The sequence below is a fragment of the Patiria miniata genome, unplaced genomic scaffold, assembly GCF_015706575.1.
Source record: "Patiria miniata isolate m_02_andy unplaced genomic scaffold, ASM1570657v1 HiC_scaffold_20, whole genome shotgun sequence".
In the NCBI taxonomy this organism is placed as follows: Eukaryota; Metazoa; Echinodermata; class Asteroidea; order Valvatida; family Asterinidae; genus Patiria; species Patiria miniata.
This window is the reverse complement of record NW_024037059.1, coordinates 16,154,364-16,174,478: the sequence shown is the minus strand read 5'-3', so window position 1 is coordinate 16,174,478 and position 20,115 is coordinate 16,154,364. Positions and strand designations below refer to the sequence as shown.

Sequence of the window (20,115 nt, the reverse complement as noted above, 5' to 3'; positions counted from 1 at the left end):
AACGTAGGAGGGAACTACTTGCAAAGTGCATTGAAATTACTCGTCTCAATGCACCTGCAGTGATGATAACAATGATCTTTATCGTTACACTGTTGATCCGAGGTTTGAACCACTGCTCAAATTGCTATTATTAAAAAAATAAAATTATGATTTGTTAATCTTCCTGCACAATTTACATTCTTAACATCAATGTTGGTAGTCTTGGTTTTTGGTTACAAATGTCGATTATTCTTGAATTAATAGTTTACATGGGTTATGATGTATTTCGGGGTCAAATTGTAATGCATCAAAAAACGTATTGCAATTGATTGCATCATGACTGTTATTGCAGACTTTGATGAAGCTATTGAAACTGATGATGAATGCTCGGCAGAACAGCCGAGTGACGCAGTGGATAACCCGGAGGTCCGAGGAGCGAAACCTCGCTCTGCTTAACATTTTTTTGGTTTTTATTCAAACAAAATGACGGAATAAAATAACTATAGAAATTTCGTGGCTGATACGCGTGAAGATAACGTCATCTCTAACACACAGAGTGACGCAGTGGAAACCATATCTCTTTTTCGTCCAATTCAATTCAATTCACTTACTTTTCCCCAAAGTACCACACCCTGTTTCTTTACACGACACATTTCATATCTTTCCCAGGTATCAACCATGTGATTGAATGAAGGGCGCCACACAGTGAAAGTTTAATGTCTTTATTTTGCTGCATGAAATTCACCTGCCGCGTTGTTCACCAACTGACTTTATCTGCTCTATATCTGCTCGATAGATGGCGCTATTCAATTTTATCAGATAACAATTTTTATCCTGAATACAATAGGCCTACTGCACTTTACTCACCCACAAGTTAGTGTTTACATGATGGAGATTTCCCTAATGGTGCAGAGCAACCATATTCCTTATATTTTGATGATTTGAAGACATTTTTACATGCTCACACTGACTGCAAGTGCTGCTTAATGTAGTGGTCATGCAGCAGCCGAAGTAATCTGATGACATAGGGCCGTTTGCAATATAATAGCCCATAATTGACTCTAAATCCTCCTTGTACTGTACTTAAGCTGAAACTGTCTCAGTCTGCATGCTGGAATTTGTATCCATGTGGAATTATTTCTTTGCTCTTGTGTACTAGAATTTTAGTGTGAAAAATCCAGTTTCATCCGGCTCCTATTTTGAACCAGAATTAATTTCCTGTCCTGGGCCAAGGGCGGATCCAGAACACACTTTTGGAGGGGGCCAAAAAAAATTTGGTCCCCCAAAAAAGTGGGTCAACAAAATTACGGCGTGGGGTTCGGGGCCCGCTTAAGGGCCCCGAAAAAATTTTGGATTCTAGATGCTCTGTGGTGCGATCTGAGGCAATTTCTGACCACTTTAACCAATGTTTTTTGAGGAAAAGATGGTGGTGTACTCATTGCCTGCCTTTATTGCGATGTCACATAAAAAAAAAAAAAAATTGATTTCGTTTTTTTTGGGGGGGGGGGCATGGCCCCCATTGGCCCCCCCCCCCCCCCCCCTGGATCCGCCCTTGTCCTGGGCTGAAATTCAGAATTACTATCCCTCACGTAAAATTTGCGAAAATACAACACAATTACTAACTTAGATTCTATGGGAAAGTCTTCGTGTTTGAGTAAAAGCTACCTTGTGGACACGTATAGCAATTGCCCTGTGGGGACGAATATTGCATACAATCTTTTGTTCCGTTTCCCACAAAGTCATGTCCATAAGGTTGTGAATTACGAAACAATAATACACGTACAAACCATGATAAACAGCTACAGTCAGTGACAGTTGTTGCATTCAGAACCATGAATATTATGAATATGGCTAGCCTGTGTGACTGACTATTCATCAATGACGCCAACGTGCACTGCATGGTTTTATGCATGCAGCACTACACTACACGTACACGTACGTACGTACGTACACGTGCAAGCATGTATTGCATCATCTTTTTTTCTTGCGTCGGATGACGTGTAATTATTAAAGTTGTGCTTTAACACTCATCGTCATGAGAAGCAGAGTGGCGCAGTGGAAGCGTGCTGGGCCCATAACCCAGAGGTCCGAGGATCGAAACCTCGCTCTGCTAATATTTTTGATTTTTTTAAAAAATATTCCCCATTGTGAGTCATAAGAGACTATGACTGATGTGTTTACACCATGTAACATTTCTAATCTTTTCAGTGTTTTTTTTCCAATAAAAACATATCATACAAACTTCAAATAAGACTTCCCTGTATGGGTCTTTCAGAGCAAAACACAACATTTTTATGACTGAGCAGCGATAAAAACAAAACAATATCAACCGCGCTCCCCCGCTTAGCAATTTTCAGTGCGAATGGTTTGCAATAATGTGTGAATTTCCTGGAGTGATCTGTAAGAAGTACATACAAGCTGAATACACTTGTATTCTCCAATGTTCCAGTTCCCCTAGTTCAAAAACAAGACCCGTTGTTCCAAAGAGATTTTGGACTAGCAGAGTGGCGCAGTGGAAGCGTGCTGGGCCCATAACCCAGAGGTCCGAGGATCGAAACCTCGCTCTGCTAATTTGTTTTTTTTAAACAAAGCAATTTATTTTTCGTTATACAAAAAAAATGTCAGAAATTTGATTAGTGAAAGTTCTATTTACTTGTAATAAACAGAGCCGAGTGGCGCAGTAGAAGCGTGCTGGGCCATGTATCGAATACTCGTTGTACTATTTTACATTTTCCCCCATTTTTTTATGCAAATTCTAAATCTTGTCAAATTGTATTACCCATTATTAAAAATAATAAATGGCTATTCTTTGATTGGAAAGAAAATAGATTTTAAAAACTAAATAGCACTCAGAGAGCACAAACCTCCACCAAGGCTAAACAATTTCCCGCCAAATACCGAAACGAAATACTCGCATAAATGGTGCACAATTTACACAAATCCTGGATCCAGACTAGACCCAGATCCGGATCACTTCCAAAATCTAATCGATTTGCAACTAATACCAAGGGCCACCCCTAAAAAAGATTTCATGCAAATCCGTCCATAACTTTTTGAGTTATCTTGTTAACCAACCAACCAACCAACAAACAAACCAAATCCGATGGAAAAAAGTCATAACCTCCTTGGCAGAGGTAAAAAAGCTAAAGTTTAGAGCAAGCAATAGTGTCACTTAATTATTAGATAATAATTACTCGCTCTTATTGCAGTTATGAACTATAGAGGGCGTGATCACTCTGAACAGGCTGTGGCTAATTTTCCAGTGCTAAAATTGAGTGTCCCGAGGTCTCGTTAGACCATGGCATGAAAACGAAAGGGCCAAAATTCGAATATTTGTCAATATTCGATAAAAATTGTACGAGAGACAGACCCCCAGACAGAGAAAATTAGTTGATTGTTTCCCATTACTTTACAGATATTATTTTGTTTAGTTCTCTAACTTCTTTCAAGCAGGCTGGAACCTTGAGTGCAAAGAAACAAACAAACAAACACGCAAAACAAATTTAGGCCACTTTTACTCACTCTCAAGCCAACACGATTCTCCAAAATGTTCATGAGGAAAAGACAAGGTTCTCAATACTTCACCAGCCAAGTTTGAGGTATCAATACAATTTTTAAAGGAGACTTTTCCTAACATTTTGCACCTGAGAGTGAAGCCAAGTGATTTATGTCCAATTTTTTTTGAGAAGATTGACCCTTCAGTAGTCTGGTGGCATGACTATGGATATGTGTAGAAATAGAGACTGGGTACCAGATGTTTCTTTTGACACAGTAATTGTTGCACTCAGCCTATAAAGGGGTGTTGGACTGGTTGTTTCATGTGCCAGTCTATTATCTTGTGTTTCATGTTTTTACAGCACATAATGGTCTTAAATTTCAAGTTCGGACTATATTAGGTTCTCAACCATGTTTCCCGACTTATGACATAATTTTTGAATTTGCTTTGTGTACATTATTAATTGTGTTTGGTTTCATCTGACATACATAACAGTACTATCTCTGGGTCTTCGAATACTTGATAGATGAAAATATTGAACATGTAACAATGACTACCAAGATTTGGCAATTTTTAATCAGGTCAAAATAAATGATTTAAAAGGAAAACTGATTATGTATCCGAACTAGTCCTTCCAGTCACGTGATACCATCAATTTCGTCAGCCTGTCAAAAGTACTTGGTCATTTCCACAGTCGTGTTTCAAACGATCAGTTAATTATCGTAATCGTGAATGCAAAAGTTATGATTGCAACGCCATTTGTCACGAAGCAATTAAAGCTTGCTGGATAAGAATTACCTTGCCAAGTTAGTTTCCGATCGTCGGTATAGCTTCTGTTAATTTCGTGAGTTTATTCCTCATGAAAGTAACTAGTGAAGTTGAAGGCCAAATATAATCGTCTGTCCTGAGCCAGCAGACAACCCATCCCGGCCCCCAAATAATGGCCACCTTCTCGTCCCTCTGCATAAGTAATCATCTCTTATGTTAATTGGTTATGGAGGAAGCATTTATTTTGGTTTAAAATAAAACATTTTTAAAAGCTGAATTCTGTACGGTTCCTGGCGTCACCTTTTCAGTCAGCATTCTATGATCCCTGTTATTAGTTGGTGTGTATTATGTAGTCAAGCTCACATGTCGTCAAATTACTATCAAATTAGGTTGCCATGGTAACCTGGCAAGTCTCAATAGAAAAGCTATCATTTGTATTTGTGAGGAGTACAAACCTTGTGACAACTATAAACATATCATTGCGACGTTGAGCCCCACGGATATATATCATGTTGGAAAAACACACCATTATGCATGATTGCTCACAATGACAATCCTATACACGCTGTACGCACGCATATCAGTTAGAATACATCACTTATCGCAAGCTGGCCAGAACGTAAAAAAAAATATTAATGTTATGACAACGCTTCTGTCAGTTTTTTTTCCCCGAGTATCGTGTATGAAATAGAGTTGGTAAAGACCGATCAGCAGATAACGAGTAGAAAAGCCACAAAATAACCATGGCAACAAAAGTCCAATCATAAATACAATCAATATCTTGTTAATGGTTCCCTCAAAACCTTGGTCGATTTTGCCATCTTTACACATTAAACCTATGGATATATATAAACTCCGGCAATTTAAATATTAATTTTTGCTGCTAATGGCACGACATGGTGTAATATATTACCCACTTGACTATCTGCAACGGAGACAGCTCAATTTATAATCAAATAATATTATCCTCAACGATTGGATGTGTGGAACTGTTAATGTTTAAACGTGTTTGCCTAAATCTCGAAATTAATCGTGATGGAGTGGAGTGAGATAAACCCCCAGGAAAATAGACTGAAAGAGTGCTCGTCGACGACTCAAAAGAAATGATTTAATCAAGTGGCGGCGGTAAACGGTGCAAACAGGGCTGTCTGTGTGAATTTCCTTGAGAGTATCAGCGGTTCCTATTAACCTAGCTTGGTAAATGCTGTCCTTGCATCGCTGGAAGTTACCCAAGCAATTCGGGGGTAGTCTCAGGCTAGTGCAAACGTCGATTTTTCATTTGCTCGGAGGACGTTTAATCAAGAGACTCGATATTGATACTGTCTTTGTATTGGTTAACGTGTATCAGTGATGAATGATTATGCAGCATACGTACTTATATGATGATGATAAGAGCCAGACGATACTTGAAAAGGTCGTATACTTTCTCTTTGTGATTCGGGGACCAGCAGCAGGTATGGATGTGAACCACACCGTTGATCCTTCTGGTGTAACACCAGCAATTGCTCTCATCGAGAGGCAAGTCTTAGCGGTGGTTCTTGGTATCATTGTAGTGACAGGCTTGGTTGGGAACAGTGTGGTCATTCTGGCTGTAATCTTATCCAAGAAGTTACGGCGTTGCATCACAAATTCCTTCGTGCTCAGCTTGAGCGTCTCAGACTTGGCTGCATGTCTGAGTATGCCTTGGACCATTGTGTCATTCCTATACCCAGGAAACGACTGGCCGCTACCCGACTCACTCTGCACGCTGGGAGGCTTTGGTTTGATCATGTCAGTCGGTTGTAGCATCTTTACCTTATCAAGCATCGCACTCAATCGTCTTCATTTACTCACAATGCCCAGACATATTTATCGGCGAATCTACACACATATCCAGACAGCATTCATGATTCTCCTGACTTGGTTGGTGTCTATATTCGTTGCCTCAGTGCCTCTGTTCTCAGACTTAGGACGGCTTGGATACAGCGCTCGTCATGCAAGCTGCACTCGCGACTCCTCCCATCCACTAGCTGGAGCTCTCAACATGTTCATTGCTTTAGTCTTCTACCCAGTTCCGTGTCTTATTATCATCATCAGCTATGCTAGGATCTATAACTTCTTGAGGAGACATACTAGGATCATCGCAGTGGAGCATGATGCATCTCAGAGAAACAGAGCCTGGGTAAGGGGTCAAAGAGGACAGCTGAAAGGTCAAGTATCGCATCGTCAACTTGTCGTCACATGGAACATGTTTTACGTCGTGTGCGTCTTCTGCTCTCTAGTGACTCCTTATGGAGTTGCTCTACTCATCCCAAATAACGGCCGTGCCCTCCCCTACACAGCTGTAGTCCTAAGCATCAATAGTTGCATCAACCCATTCATCTATGCCACCAAACATCCTGACTTCAAGAGGGTTATGCTTTGCATTTTGTCTTGTCGATGTGACAAGATACCGGGTAGGATTCGGCGGCACCGGGCGCAAGTCTACCCATTGAACTTGTAGCGACGACGGGAGAGGCAAAAGAGCGCCTTATGGCACTTTTTGCGATTTGTGATCAAACTTAATAAAACTAAATAGGCCTAATGGAACTGTTGTTGGCGTCAACGTTATGCTTTTAATTTCCACTTACAAAATTAATAACATTTATTTTAATCTTTTTTTCCCCAATGGTTAAAGGTTCGTCAGTATACTCATTGCGTACATTTAATTCCCTGCGCGTAAACGTTGACAATTTAGTTACATTTGAAATCAACCATGACAAAACGCATGGAGGAATATTATATTAAAGAGCTGGACGATACTTAACAATGCTTAAATATTTACCCAGCTGAAGAAATAATCTTTCTTTTTTTATTAAAATTAAATGTTTACTTGAAAAGACCCTCATAAAAATGTTAAACAAAATGAGTACAAATACATAGGCCTACATAGTAATTATACAATTGTACATATTTTCATTTTCTTTTAATTATGTTTTATATTGAAATACATAGTCAAATTGTAAGTCACATTTTAAATCGCAGCTCATTGAAGGTATGTTTTCTCTTTCCTCCTTTTTGCTCTCCGATTTCTTTGTGATGTAGAGGGCGTGCTACCGACCGTGACAATGAAGTTAACATGCCCAGGGAACGGAATGGTGGGCGTGTTTACTTGATTGTTCGGTGGGGGCGGGCTAGTTGGCAGTGGGAGCCCTACATTTACCCCAATCCGGGAGGTTTCATCTCCATGCAGTCCGTGGGATGGTGATGCAGCGCGCGTGCGACCGGGTCGTTGCACTGGGGCCTTTTGCCTGTGACTAGGACTAGGAGTGTGTTGCCCGACTTTCGACTGATGCTCTTGCTCTGGTTGTAAGTGGGTAGCCCATTGCGTGAAGAGAAGCGACTGGCTTCTATAAAAGAAACAACAACCGAGTTAACTTCGTTTTTCATTATCGAAGGTTGCTTTAGGCTTCAAGCCGCGATGCAAGATTGCGTTAAGGAATAAATACATACTCTCCGTTCTGACAATTTTTTTTACCCGAATAATTCAGCCACAATCTTGCCTACTTTATACTGTCCGATAAATGTAAGTCTACCTTTTCGTGAGCGTCATATCGCGGTATATATCGTCTTCTGAGACAATCAGATAGAGCGGGAAACGTGAGTCAAATTCCTGAGCCATTCTTCGGTTATCTGTGTCACCACACGCCTCCACATCAGAGCCGGGGATATGAGGAGGCGGCCCGTACAAGCAGTTAGGTCCAGTGGCCTCAGTAACTGCTTGATGAAAGAAGTGAGTTTCCTAAGTAACAGTGAGACATACAATTTAACAATCAAACTGAAGATACCCTAAGTTCAGTGAGCTAGCTGAATTATTGGCGAAACAAAAACAAAAACAGAAAGACGTCTGAATCAATCAAAGACAAAACAGTAGAGATAAGTTAAGTTAATAAACTCTTATTGTAATTAAAATATATTTCAATACCTGCTATTATCTTGTTATCCACCATCAAAAAAGGAGAATGAATCTAATCCCAACACACCGAGTAGTTACTGGCATCGACTCTATTCTATAGTTCCGCGTCTCTGCATGCGGATTCGCGTGCATAAATTTATTATTAGCGCGTATAGTTCTTTCTCGCAGCGTCAATTTCAACTCGCGTTTAACACGAGATGTCTTGAAAAATCATCGAGCAGTTATTGCTATTAGTATAAGCTGAGTTTATTTTTCTGATTGCATGTTGTATAATTATTACTCTGCCAAAAATAATGCAGCTGCGGCAGCTCGCGGATGATAGCTAAGCTATCAGCCGGCCACACCGTGTACGCACAATTTGCATAAAATGTTTTAACAGGTAAATGTTTAGCGCCCTCAAGAGTTACAGTTTGGTTTATATATTGTCACCTTGGCAACGGAGTGTACAAGTTACACTCGTAAATATTAATACGCTGGTTTGCCTGAACGGTTTTGTAATTGAAAAGTAATGTTTTAAAAAACTAAAACTATCTTTATTGAACTTTAGTTAGTTACTTTTTAAACATTTAGTCTAATATTTTTCGAATTTTCGTGTCCGTTGTTCAACCCGGTAAGGATTATTTTTATACGTAGCGGCGTAATTCCAAAGCCAATAGGGGTGTTGTTCGGCCCGTACACAACCATTAATTTGTACGTAAGGCAAAGAAGGTTTTCTAAATCGCAACAGATTCATCACTTTGTTTGAAATAAACATTGATTTGAAAAAGTTACTTCCGAAATATGGCAGAATGGAAGTACGACCTGGCTCTTGTGAAAACTCTGACGGATAAAAAGATTAGAGAACAGACATGGTAAGTTAGTTTGTAAATCGAGAATTTTCATGATATTGCAACAGGCGGTTACACTAGCCTGTAACATCATGGGTACGAGTTGACTTGGGTACGAGTTGACTCGAGTACGAGTTAACCTCGGTGCGATTAATACTTTTATAGGGGTATAATAAAATAGCAATAGGGTATAATTAAGATTGAGGTAGTAAGGTTTCCTACTTACAATCTGGAAAAAAAAAGGAAATTTACTGTTTATCGGCGAGGGCTCCGTCGCGAACACCGCGTGGACGCCATTTGCAAAATTAAAAGGTTATCAAGAAAATGTGCCTGTCTGTCCAGCTCTGAAATCGGCAACAGTGTTGCCTCAGCGGACAGCGAGGATGATACCATTATGCTTAACTTGGGTGATAGCACGATTATACACACACACCCATACTCTAAAATGGCATAGCCCAGGCACCGTGCGAAGCCCTGCTTTGAGATTTTTTTTCCGCATGAAAAAGCGTCCGTTTTTACGAATAAAATTAACCCTAAAACCGATGGAAATTCACTTTTAGTTTTCAGTGCCTATTGATCTATAGCCTATTGATTATTTTATTTTCTTACAAAAATTAATTGACATTAATTGTTTCTCATTATCGAAATCATCAATTTCCTGAATTTCCACAAAAAGCAAATCCACCAAGTGTTCAACTAAGCTCTATTTGAAATAACTGTATGATTGGATTTTGAATTTCTAGGTACAAGGAGAGACTGAAGACCAAGTTCATTAAGTCCAAGAAGCCAGGTGATGTTTCTAAGACGCTGAGTGGAGGTCGTTGGCAGTTTCTTCTTCAAGGGCTGGATGACTTCAGAGATGGACTGCCTCCCAAAGTAGAAGATTCTATTGTTGTCAAGGTAATGAAACACAATGTTCACTGAAGAAAATTACATGAGATGTGAGATATCATGATATTATTGCTGTATAATCTTGATGTATTTAATAAAGCGAGCACAGGTTTAATGAAGAAAACTTGTCTTTGCATGTAGTGAAATTCAGCTTTAAAGGTGAAGCATCAGATTCAATGTACCCTGTACTGGAACTTTAAAGTACATCTTGTATTTTTAATCTAGTTCAAATCTAATATCACCCAATGACAGGCTTGTAGCAGATACAAGCATTCATGAAGATCTGCCAGGCTATAACGAATACTGCAGTGAAAGAAACTGTGTATAAAATTGTTTCTATTGTGTATAAAACCTGAAATAAACAAATACATGCCGTTCCTTTTGGATGATTTCATTTGTAACTGATACTTGAAAGAATTGTGTCATGTAGACAAAAGCATATTTTTTTTGTAAATTTGATGAAACCCCAAGTAATAGACACTTTCCTAATAAATGTACAGGGTACCAAGGGAGAAATTGAACCAAACATCCACGGAGATACAACAATGAAGTACCCCAAGACAGAGTCAGTGAACCGTCACCGATTCACCGAGGAAGAGGTGGCTTATCTACGGACCCTCCCACTACAACAACAGAGGAGAGATCACATCAATGAGATGGAGTATGGACTGTTACAACATCCTCTAGCTCTGTATCCACATCTGGAAGAGAGTATGCCGCCTGATGTGAGTCTAAGAAAAGTGGCTACCGTTTCTTTCTATCCCCTGTGTAAAAAGCAAGAATGATAATACCAAGTTGATTGTAGCGTTATATCCTACGAATCAGAAATTTACAAGAGTTACAAAATTCCTTCCACTCACATATCTGTCTTGAATTTGTCTTGAATTATAATTTTTCACTTTAAATTTTATAGATCTTTGAGGATGTTGTTGAGATTTTGGACCCGGAGATGAATCTTGACAGCGAAGCAGAAGATGAAGACGATTTTGAAGAAGGTTTGACCAACTCATACGGAGAGACTGATCCCTCAGAGGATAAGAATAGGCCAGCTTCAGGGTTATCAGATGGGTAGGTAGTCAGAACCTAGTCCTGGGATTCCATCATTGGAATGTTCAGTGACCTTTAGCCTCTTTGGTCATTCAGCCCAAAATATATGTAATATGTCTGTTTACCTAGATTGAGCTAAGAGCAATTTCGATCGAAGACCATCGCTCGACTAGTGGCTAATTTGTGAAGTTGCATGCACACTAATAGCAACGTGTGAACGTCTCGAGTTGAATGATGGTCAAAACGTCACATGTGACAAACCTTTCTTTTGGCTGATGGTGCACGTGGTTATTGAAACCAGTGATGCAAACAATCTTTGTTCCGAGTAGGCTGGTCCCAAATAGTCCACTCGACTTGTCCAACTGGGTTCGAGTGAAGAGAGTCCACTATAGTCAATCACAGTTCTGGAACTTGCTCTAGGTTTCAGAATTGTTTCTGCCATAGTCCATAGCCGTGACCTAAACATCTTATTTTGACTAGGTGTTATCCTAGCATGCCATTGTTGTAGGCCATTTGTTTAATATGATCTTGTAAGCAGGACTAATTGATGTGTCTTCTTTACCTTCTTCCAGGTCATCAAGTGAAACCAAGGTCCGCAATCCGTACCGCTGGCTCCCTCGCAAAGAGGAACAACAAAAGGAAGATCGCAAAGCCAACCGAAGACGAAGTGAATCACCATCTCAGGATGAACATATCAAGGATGTCACCAAGGAGTTCTGTGATTGGGTGTCTGGTCTGGGAGGAGACAGTAACAATGTAGAGGAGTCAACCATACATAGTTTATTTGCCAGTGGATATGAGACAAAGCCAGCGTTGTCCGTTCCTATTCATGTTGTGGAATTGACCAATGTACCACCAGAGTTAAGAATGTCAGCGACGGTCTCACAAGAAGAGTTGCCAACTCAGACTTTGGAACAGGTGGAGAAAACACAGAAACAATTGGTGAGTGATCTGAAGATAAAAACTTCTCCCAGTGATGCATTCCTAGGTTGAAACCTCTGTGACATGGGTTGAAATCCCATTCCGGCTAGTCTGTCAATAGGGTTTGGTTTCTTTTACCTAATTTCGAAGGTTTTCCTTTGTTAGGAGTGATCCTCCCAGCTCATTGCACACGTTTTGCATCTTTTCACCTCAACTTCCTTTAATCTTGGTATCACTGAAAATCAACAGTTTGAAAATAATTATATATGTACATGACTTATGCTGAAATCTGTTTTGTTTAAAACAGTTAAGACTGAAAGATTTTGTTTTCATTTATACATTTGTTTTTCATTTACAGTATGGTGGTTACCAGCCAAGTTGGTTGAAAATGAAGTATGGTGCCTGGTACTTGGCTCCTAAGACGTGGAGCAGACGGAGAAATGACGAGGTACGAGGGACTCACATTTAGGTTCTTAACAGGCATGAGAATCTTCCTGTTTAAACAGGAAATCCTGTTTTTTTGTTGCCCAAAATTCGTATTTGTTTTGAGCCTGTTTTTTTTGCCTTATTTCACATCTTTGTTCCTGTTTTGCACAAGTTTCCTGCTTTTTCATGCCTGTATTAAGCAAATTAATGTGTGCTTGGCAAACACTTGCTGTGAACCAATCACAAACATTACATATTTAATATGTAATAAATATTTAATATGTAAATAAATAGTAAGTATGAATTTTATCCATAATTTCTTCCCAAACCAGTTCCTGTAATCACATATGCAGAGAAAAAATACATGTACATGTACAGTGTACATGTAAATGACTTTAAGATTGATAAGACCATTTCTGATTGGATATAACGACTGCCCACTTCGCTGCCTTCGCATATGAGGGCAACGACACCTGTGTCTCCCCAATACCACCTGTCATGTGCAAGTGCCTGCCATGTGTAAGTGCATGATGCATGTCAGCTGCAATATGTGTTGAAAGGAATTGTCTAAAGAAACCATTTTATTCAGTGCATCATACATTTCCATTGGACTAAATTGACACCCTCTGCTCACGTTTCTAGCCTCTGGAGGATCCCAAAGCGCTGAAGGATAAGGAGATGTCTGATTCTAAGAAGAAGAGTCTTGCAATGGATGAGCAGCTAGCACCACTGCATGGATCCAAGTCATTCAAGGAATTTGTGGAGAAGAAGGCAACCAGGATGCCAGAGGTGAGTTTAGCATTGAGGGTTAATAGTCTGCTGGGAACCAGTGCTGAGAACCATTTTTTTTATCACTTGGGAGTATTTCAATACTCGACTGTGAACTCCTCACTCCCACCTGCTTCAAAATCCACTGATGGTTTTACAGGTTTGAGACAGATAGAACCAAGCAACAATAAGCCTTTTCGGAGTTCCAACTGCGCGCATTCGTAACCTGTGACAACGCACATTGTTTGTCTCGTATGCCCTTTGACAGTACCCACAATGCACAGACAGCCTTTTTGTAAAGTCAGTGGCGCGATGTTGTCAAAGGCCATTTGAGACAAACAATGCGCGTTGTCACAGGTTACGAATGCGCAGTTGGAACTCCAAAAAGGCTTATTGCTTCACCTGAGGCTTAAATTGAACTACATGTACATGTACTACATTGTACAACAAAAGTGAAATTAGTTTTCTGGACAGTGAAGACGTGTGGAGGAGTCGGGCGGTTTTTCAGCAGGAATAATACATCGATGTTTACAATTTGTTTACATTTGTTGTTTTTCTGTGTAGTTTTTGGATCGAGTTGCCCAGTTTCAAGCTCAAGCAGAGGCAGAAGAGTTGGCTGCAGCGAGGTCAGAGAAAGGTCGTGATAGTTCACGGGAGATTGAGGCCAAGTGATATCCTATTAAACAAGATGCAGTTATACAAACAAGTGCAATGTAGTTTTTATATAATGTTGAATGGTCGAGAATGTTTTTTTTGATAATGTTAAGGACATGAGCACATGTACCAAGAATATTGGTTCAAACGTCAAGTGAACTTGAAGGGATTAAGGAATTGTTTTTATAGTTCAGACTTTATATTGGCCCCTTCATTGTACCCCTTCATTTTTTGTTAATTTGAGTTTCCATAATCTCAGTTTTGTCTTCCATGGTTATTTGAGGACTTTAAAAGCTAAGCGAATAATTCAGGATGTAACATTTTGTTTCTGTCTGGGCAAAGCAAAACTGCTACCCTATTTATGAGATTAACAATTGGGTCACTTTTGAAACTTCAAATTTATTGTCATCAACTAGGCCTAGAGCTTTCCATGTAAAAATGTAAATAAACAAAACAATTGTACAAATTAGAGAAAGTAAATAAAAGACTTTTGTCGAAAAGTAAAATCTCTGTCGCTGATTAACTTTTTTGTTGGAGAGTTAAATTGATTGTCCAAGTTCATTATTTAAAAACAAATAATCTCTGGTATCGTTCAGATTTGGTATCGCTTCTTGTACATGTACGTGCATTGGTTGAATTATGAATAGCGCCCTCTGTTGATATCAATCTGCAAATAACGTCCGTAAAGTTGTGCAACAATAACACTTTGTACATGTACATGTATTGTGGAGGCCGTGCACGGTTTTTTTTTTACATGCAAATAAGAAATCACTTTACCGCTTGTAAAACAAGAACAGATTGGCGAAAATGCAATACATGCATTTCAGTGGTGAGCTGAACAATTTGTTGTCTCTCCATACATCCAGCTGCCTACTGAAAAGGAGCCGACAAATTTAAAAGTAATGTACCACGACCAATGTGGAACCATCTCCCCTCTCCAAGCATCTTGACGATGTGATCTCATTTAGAAGCGCGGTCGTCATGTCTAATGTTTTCATTCCAGAAGTTTTAATCATAATCAAATATTAAGCCAGTTCCCGCCATTTTTTCTTGGATGAATGCATTCATCGACTCATTCTGACTCACTGTGAAGTGGGTCTTCCAGTCACCAACGATTCCTGCATAATGAGGAAGAGAATCGGAGACATTCGATGAAAACACCAAGACAAATACATGTACATGTACAATGTAGATAGTGTGACGGACGGACGGACGGACGAACGGATAAGTTGACTAGATAAACATTTCAGCCTACCTTTTCTCATGAACTGGTGTGGTTGATTGGGTCTGACTGTATCCATATTTGCCATGGGGTTACTTTTCATGCTGTTGAATGAGCAGTGTTCCACAATGGCATCTATGGTCTGGTTACTCAACTCCTTACCTAGGAACTTCCCAATCGTAGTCACGACGCCTTTAAGATCCTTCAGGATATATAACAGACCAATACAGCTGTGTTACAAGAAATTGTTATTCTATAATTGCCATTACGTGTACATTGTAATATGTTTTTCTTTTAACAATGTGCTTTATCCTAAGCGTTCATATCAACTTTTAAAAATTCCACATCTTTTAAGTGGCAAACGCCATAGACCTTCCAGAAATAAAGCCACGCCAGCTGTTTTCATACCACAGAAAAACTGAGCCCCGCCCTATGTTGTTTAACCGTCATTTAATTACATGTAGATAGTTTAATATGGCTTACTCTTTGCATGTCCTCATATTTCATAATGCATACGTTGTCTTCATGTCTTCTGGTCCAGAAATACAAATAGTGTTCCCACCAAGGACCATAGTCAACTGTCATCAAATAAAATAAATTTATTATAAAATGGAATTTTGCGTCGGGGTGATATAAATCAAATTAGGTTTTGCCCTTCACCGACGTTTTTAAACACTGTATACTCAGTGTGTTAACTACCGAGTGAAAGTTGGAAAAAAACATCGGTGAAGGGCAAAACCTAATTTGATTTGAAAATAAATTTAGATTGAAATTATTTGGATATAAGTCGTTGCAGGCCAGAGATATTCAATTTATTTGGCAGCATCACTCCACAACATCAAGAAATGAATTAGAATAGAGATACAATGGTTTAGGCTATCGTCAGCTATTGAAACAAAATGTATATAACTATTACATTTTCCTTTAAAATTGGGCAAAAATCTTGAGGACAAAAGTTTTCGGGGAAAAGATTCCCCCGGTACTTGACCGTTGAGGGCGATATGCTGCCAATAATGGCGCCGATAGAACTGGTTCTTCCCTCGTTTAGAAGACGATAAATGGCAACAAGGGATGGAATGTGAACTTACCTTCTCCAGATTTAAATCTCTCGAGGAAATTGCTGAATCCCATTTCTTGCCAAGCTTTACCGAAGTAAAACAAAGAAACTGCGAGATCTTTGGGGTTACGAAGCACGTAGACAACCTTGGCTTTCTTCTTCCACACGTCTGGTGGGAGGAGTTGACCTGGGAGATGTGACTTGACGATGCGGGGAGAAGCAACGTCCTCTAAGATCTTGTAATTGGGTGGTACCTTAAAAAGGATTAAGAAAAAGGAAAGATGTGAAGGCCTGACATGAGTCAGTGGTAAAAAAACAATGACACTTCTAAAGCACAATATATGGAGCAGAACACACTGAATCAGGCTTGCTCTCTTGACGCATAACAAAATATTATTGTATTGACTATAGGATTGAAACGATTATCATTAAAAGTTCATCTTACTAACACCAAACTACAATTTCCTGAAATGTGAATGATTCACAACAGCTTGATATCGAATGATGACGGCATGAGATATTAAATTTCCTTTTCACATTTGCTTTTAAGAAATGTCCCTTCTAGGTAATTCTTATTGAGTTTTAGTTTAGGAATTTAGTCTATTCATATCAGAAGCATTCAAGTTTTAGGTCTTGAATTTCGCCGGATGCTTTGATCATCTTCTTTGATCATTTCTATCAATGTTCCATTTCCTTCTGCCATTCGACTGTTCTGATTTATGGATTGGTCTGCCCTTACCCACCTGCTTTTTTTCTTTTCGCTGACTCCACAGAGTAGGAATCGAATTTTTGTAACGAATGATTGCTTTGCATTTCGCTAAAAGGAAAACCTTGAACATATTGAATTAGAAAATGTATTTCCAATGATGTAACGCATTGAATTGCGTATACACTCTCATGGAAGACTCATGCAATTGCATCATGGAACACATGAATTCGCCCATGCGATCCATACAATTAATATTCATCAACATGTAAATCTTACAAATTCTGGCGTTCCATGGACGATCAATTCTAGGAATGGCACACGTGATGTGATGTGTCTGCTGTTTACGACGTCCATGTTGCCATCGTTAATCAAACATGACACTATCTCAGACGCCCAAGTTGTTCCTGTCAATGTTAACATCAAGAAAATGAAAAATGTAATTTATTTTTAGCAAGTGTGCGAGGTTGTGTTGCAGTTGTAGTGGCTTAGTTTGCGGTTTCTTTGACATGACGCAAGTTACCAATCGAATATAGTTGAGAAATTGTAATTTGGGAAAGTTGCACCTGTTCCTGAAACCAAAACTTGATGATACAAGCACAACACACAGACATTACTAAGCTAAATCTTCCAACATTCTCAAGTCCATTCCAGCGTACATATATATTGCAGACTCTGAAGGGAAGAAATGTATGACATATTTGAAGAAGGATGGACGAGATGAGAAGGCCCAAGGTTCTTAGACGTCATAAGATGTTAGTACATGTATATCTTACCAGCTTTTGGATATGTGACGATGAAGATGTCTGCAGTTCTTGCCGCCCACCCGTGTAACTCTTGCATGGCACTCTCGTAGACATTACTAGGCAAATGAATACCTCTATATTCCCATACAGCATGATCAGCAGCAGTTGGCACGTACTTTTTCTTTGCTTCGAAAACTATTGACAAAAGAAAAAAACCAGTATACCGCACTGGTATCGATCATGTCCATTTTACGTAAGCATGTTTTTTACGTTATTGTACCTTCAACATTCATCGCCACAACATTTTATTAAAATTCATAAAATGATTATCAATGTTTTTCATTTTGAAAATAATATTATTACTTGCGGTTGCAAGATCGCGTAGAGGAATAAATCAACCAAAGTAAAAACAGAGGCAAAACTTACGTTGTTCCACGGTAATGTATTTATCCATTTGTCTCTGACTGTGCCACTTTGACGTCTGTTGAATGAAATTATACAAAATTAATCTTAGGCTTATTACATTGGTTGAATACGTATCCAGGACTCGCGAGACATCAATTTGTATTACAAAATAATAGATATTTCAGTAAGTTTTGGTTGACATTTAACAGGGTCCCTCATTTCTTATTGCCCTTAATTCGATGAGTCAGATGCAACCATAAGGTAATGACGTCATAAAAATGTCGGTAAAAACACGAGGTGGCCATATTTCGTCATGTAACAACTCTTTTGATTGTAGAAATGGTTACCTGAAGTATCTTGGCCGTCTGAGTTTTGGACACAGATGACACTTGAACCAGTGCACAGCTGAGCTACAATATTAAGCCCGTGCACCTCTTTTAAACATGCAGAATCAAATGACTGAGTGTTATCTACAGCACACGAGTTTCCACTTAGACTTTGATGTGTATACTTTAAAATGGTTGTGTTTTATCAGGTGATCACTCACCGTAGTGCAATCAATCAAATTCTGGTTATGAACAGGTTATGGAACAAGTTATGGAACAGGTTACGGAATATAAAGTACACTTAAGACAATCTCCTCACTTGATGGTGAGGTTTCCTTTTTTTTTTGAACAAGCGTCTTATATTTGAGCTTCCACTTTGCTTGACTTTGCTAACATCTCAGGTTGTTATTTCTTTCTATTTCTCGGACACGGAACATAAACCTATAAGCCATTGGAAGTAGACAACTATTGGGAGAGAAAGAAACATCTTGCTCCTGTAAATCAGAGAGCCATTTGAAACCAAAAACAAACTAGCCAGATCGGTATTTCAATCTTAATTCTCCTGGCATGTGGTTTTCTCATTTTATTACAAGTATTATTTAACAAATTTTTAGGACGGGTTTTAATTCATTGTCATAGTACTTAAAATGGGCACGACTTAATGATGTTATTCAGTGCGGATTAATACAACTCTGAAGATTCAAGCGAATGGGTACCCGTTCGAGATGAATTTTTATAAAACTGATTTTCACATTCGAGCTTTGCACTATCCACTCATTTCCTTGAAAGAGTACACCGCCATCCAACAAAACGGAGTTAAATGAAATTTACAAAGAGCCGATTGCGCTCATTTCCCGTTTGCATTTAGTTTGCCTTGAAAAATAATCATGCGTATAATTAACGAAGAGTTCATCATACTTTACAGAGCGCACACATTCATATTATCATTATGTGAAGCTGCATTTAAGATGTCAAGCGTAAAAATACATGTTCCTCTCCGATTCAATATTTAAATCTTGACTGTTGTGCCAGGTGCAGAGAGCTGTGGTTAACCTTGCCCTTAAAATTGGACCTTGTTTTTTGTCTCCAAAGGCCAGCTGGATTGACAAATAATACAGTTACAATGACAATCACAATATACTGGGCTACGGTGCACGGTGTCCGTAACCTCAAGCAAAACACATCTCTCTGGCGCGAGAGGGATGACGCATGTGGAGACATTAAGGTCAGCCAAAAATACCAAAGTGATGGAGAAACGTAGTCCTGTTTCAAGACCGAAATTTTAAAGTCGGAGCTCCAGATCAGAGTGCCTTTGCTAAAGTGCTGAAAGAGGGAGCTAGAGTCTGCTAATTTCCATTGGTGAACTTGAAACTATAGACTATAAAGGAGGAAGTGCAATATTGCTTACGCTTGACGGTTAATTCATATGGTGTAAAGACGACAAAGGGATATCAGTGACTTCTCTCACATCGCATGCAAGTATATGTAAACACTTGTGTTTCGAGCTTAAACACATTTCTAAACACTTATAACTGTACCAACTTTTCACATATTGAATCTACGACACGTTCAGACACGTCTGGATGTCTGTTGCATGTTTAGGTACACGGCGAAAGCCTGCTACCATCGAGTACAACTAGTAAAAGTAAATCAAAATGACTGATCGGGTTGAAGTTAAATGACAGGCTAAATATATACACACTTCACTCTTTTTTTATCTCGTGTCTCAGAAAAACGAACTTTAAAATATAATTTGATTTTTTGTGTGAGTTATTATTGACGGCACTAACAGGCTTTCGCACTGTGCAAAAAATCTAAACATGTCTTAGAATTAAGCATGAGAAAATATATAGTGGTCACTAAAAGTGTTTAAACTCTAAGCACTATTTTTACAGCGAGTGGTTTGTAAGCTCAACACAAAGTCCAATCGTAAATCATGATA

At 39.0% G+C, this 20,115-nt stretch overlaps 3 protein-coding genes and 2 non-coding genes across 8 annotated transcripts in view; 4 read left to right on the top strand and 1 right to left on the bottom strand.

Annotated features, from left to right (window-relative positions):
* Positions 1-2,020: 2,020 nt before the first annotated feature.
* Trnam-cau lies at positions 2,021-2,092 on the top strand. The gene has a single exon. It is a non-coding gene; the product is annotated as a tRNA-Met (tRNA).
* Positions 2,093-2,477: 385 nt separating this feature from the next.
* Trnam-cau lies at positions 2,478-2,549 on the top strand. Its single transcript has one exon. It is a non-coding gene; the product is annotated as a tRNA-Met (tRNA).
* A 1,784-nt stretch (positions 2,550-4,333) lies between these two features.
* On the top strand, positions 4,334-6,734 carry LOC119727572 (melatonin receptor type 1B-A-like). Its single transcript, XM_038199506.1, has one exon. It carries the CDS (start codon positions 5,598-5,600, stop codon positions 6,723-6,725), a length of 1,128 nt encoding a protein of 375 aa, XP_038055434.1. The 5' UTR covers positions 4,334-5,597; the 3' UTR covers positions 6,726-6,734.
* Positions 6,735-6,812: 78 nt separating this feature from the next.
* Positions 6,813-20,115, bottom strand: part of LOC119727569 (sulfotransferase 1A1-like) — a 37,980-nt gene continuing 24,677 nt past the window's right edge. For 2 of the 4 annotated variants that reach the window (XM_038199500.1, XM_038199499.1), the window contains exons 3-10: positions 17,869-17,923; positions 17,473-17,637; positions 16,976-17,103; positions 16,022-16,244; positions 15,417-15,511; positions 14,967-15,135; positions 7,798-7,978; positions 6,813-7,611 (exon numbers count right to left, since the gene is read on the bottom strand). In XM_038199500.1, coding sequence (XP_038055428.1) covers positions 7,248-7,611; positions 7,798-7,978; positions 14,967-15,135; positions 15,417-15,511; positions 16,022-16,244; positions 16,976-17,103; positions 17,473-17,637; positions 17,869-17,896 — 1,353 coding nt within the window. In that variant the 5' untranslated portion in view covers positions 17,897-17,923 and the 3' untranslated portion in view covers positions 6,813-7,247. Of the gene's footprint in view, positions 7,612-7,797; positions 7,979-13,997; positions 14,830-14,966; positions 15,136-15,416; positions 15,512-16,021; positions 16,245-16,975; positions 17,104-17,472; positions 17,638-17,868; positions 17,924-20,115 lie in introns of those variants that run through there. The other 2 variants (XM_038199501.1, XM_038199502.1) reach the window with 2 other exon arrangements.
* On the top strand, positions 8,768-14,217 carry LOC119727570 (protein FAM47E-like). The gene is made up of 8 exons (XM_038199503.1): positions 8,768-9,028; positions 9,748-9,904; positions 10,396-10,620; positions 10,809-10,963; positions 11,515-11,884; positions 12,222-12,311; positions 12,932-13,078; positions 13,622-14,217. The coding sequence occupies exons 1-8, from the start codon at positions 8,958-8,960 to the stop codon at positions 13,727-13,729; spliced, it is 1,323 nt and encodes a 440-aa protein (XP_038055431.1). The 5' UTR covers positions 8,768-8,957; the 3' UTR covers positions 13,730-14,217.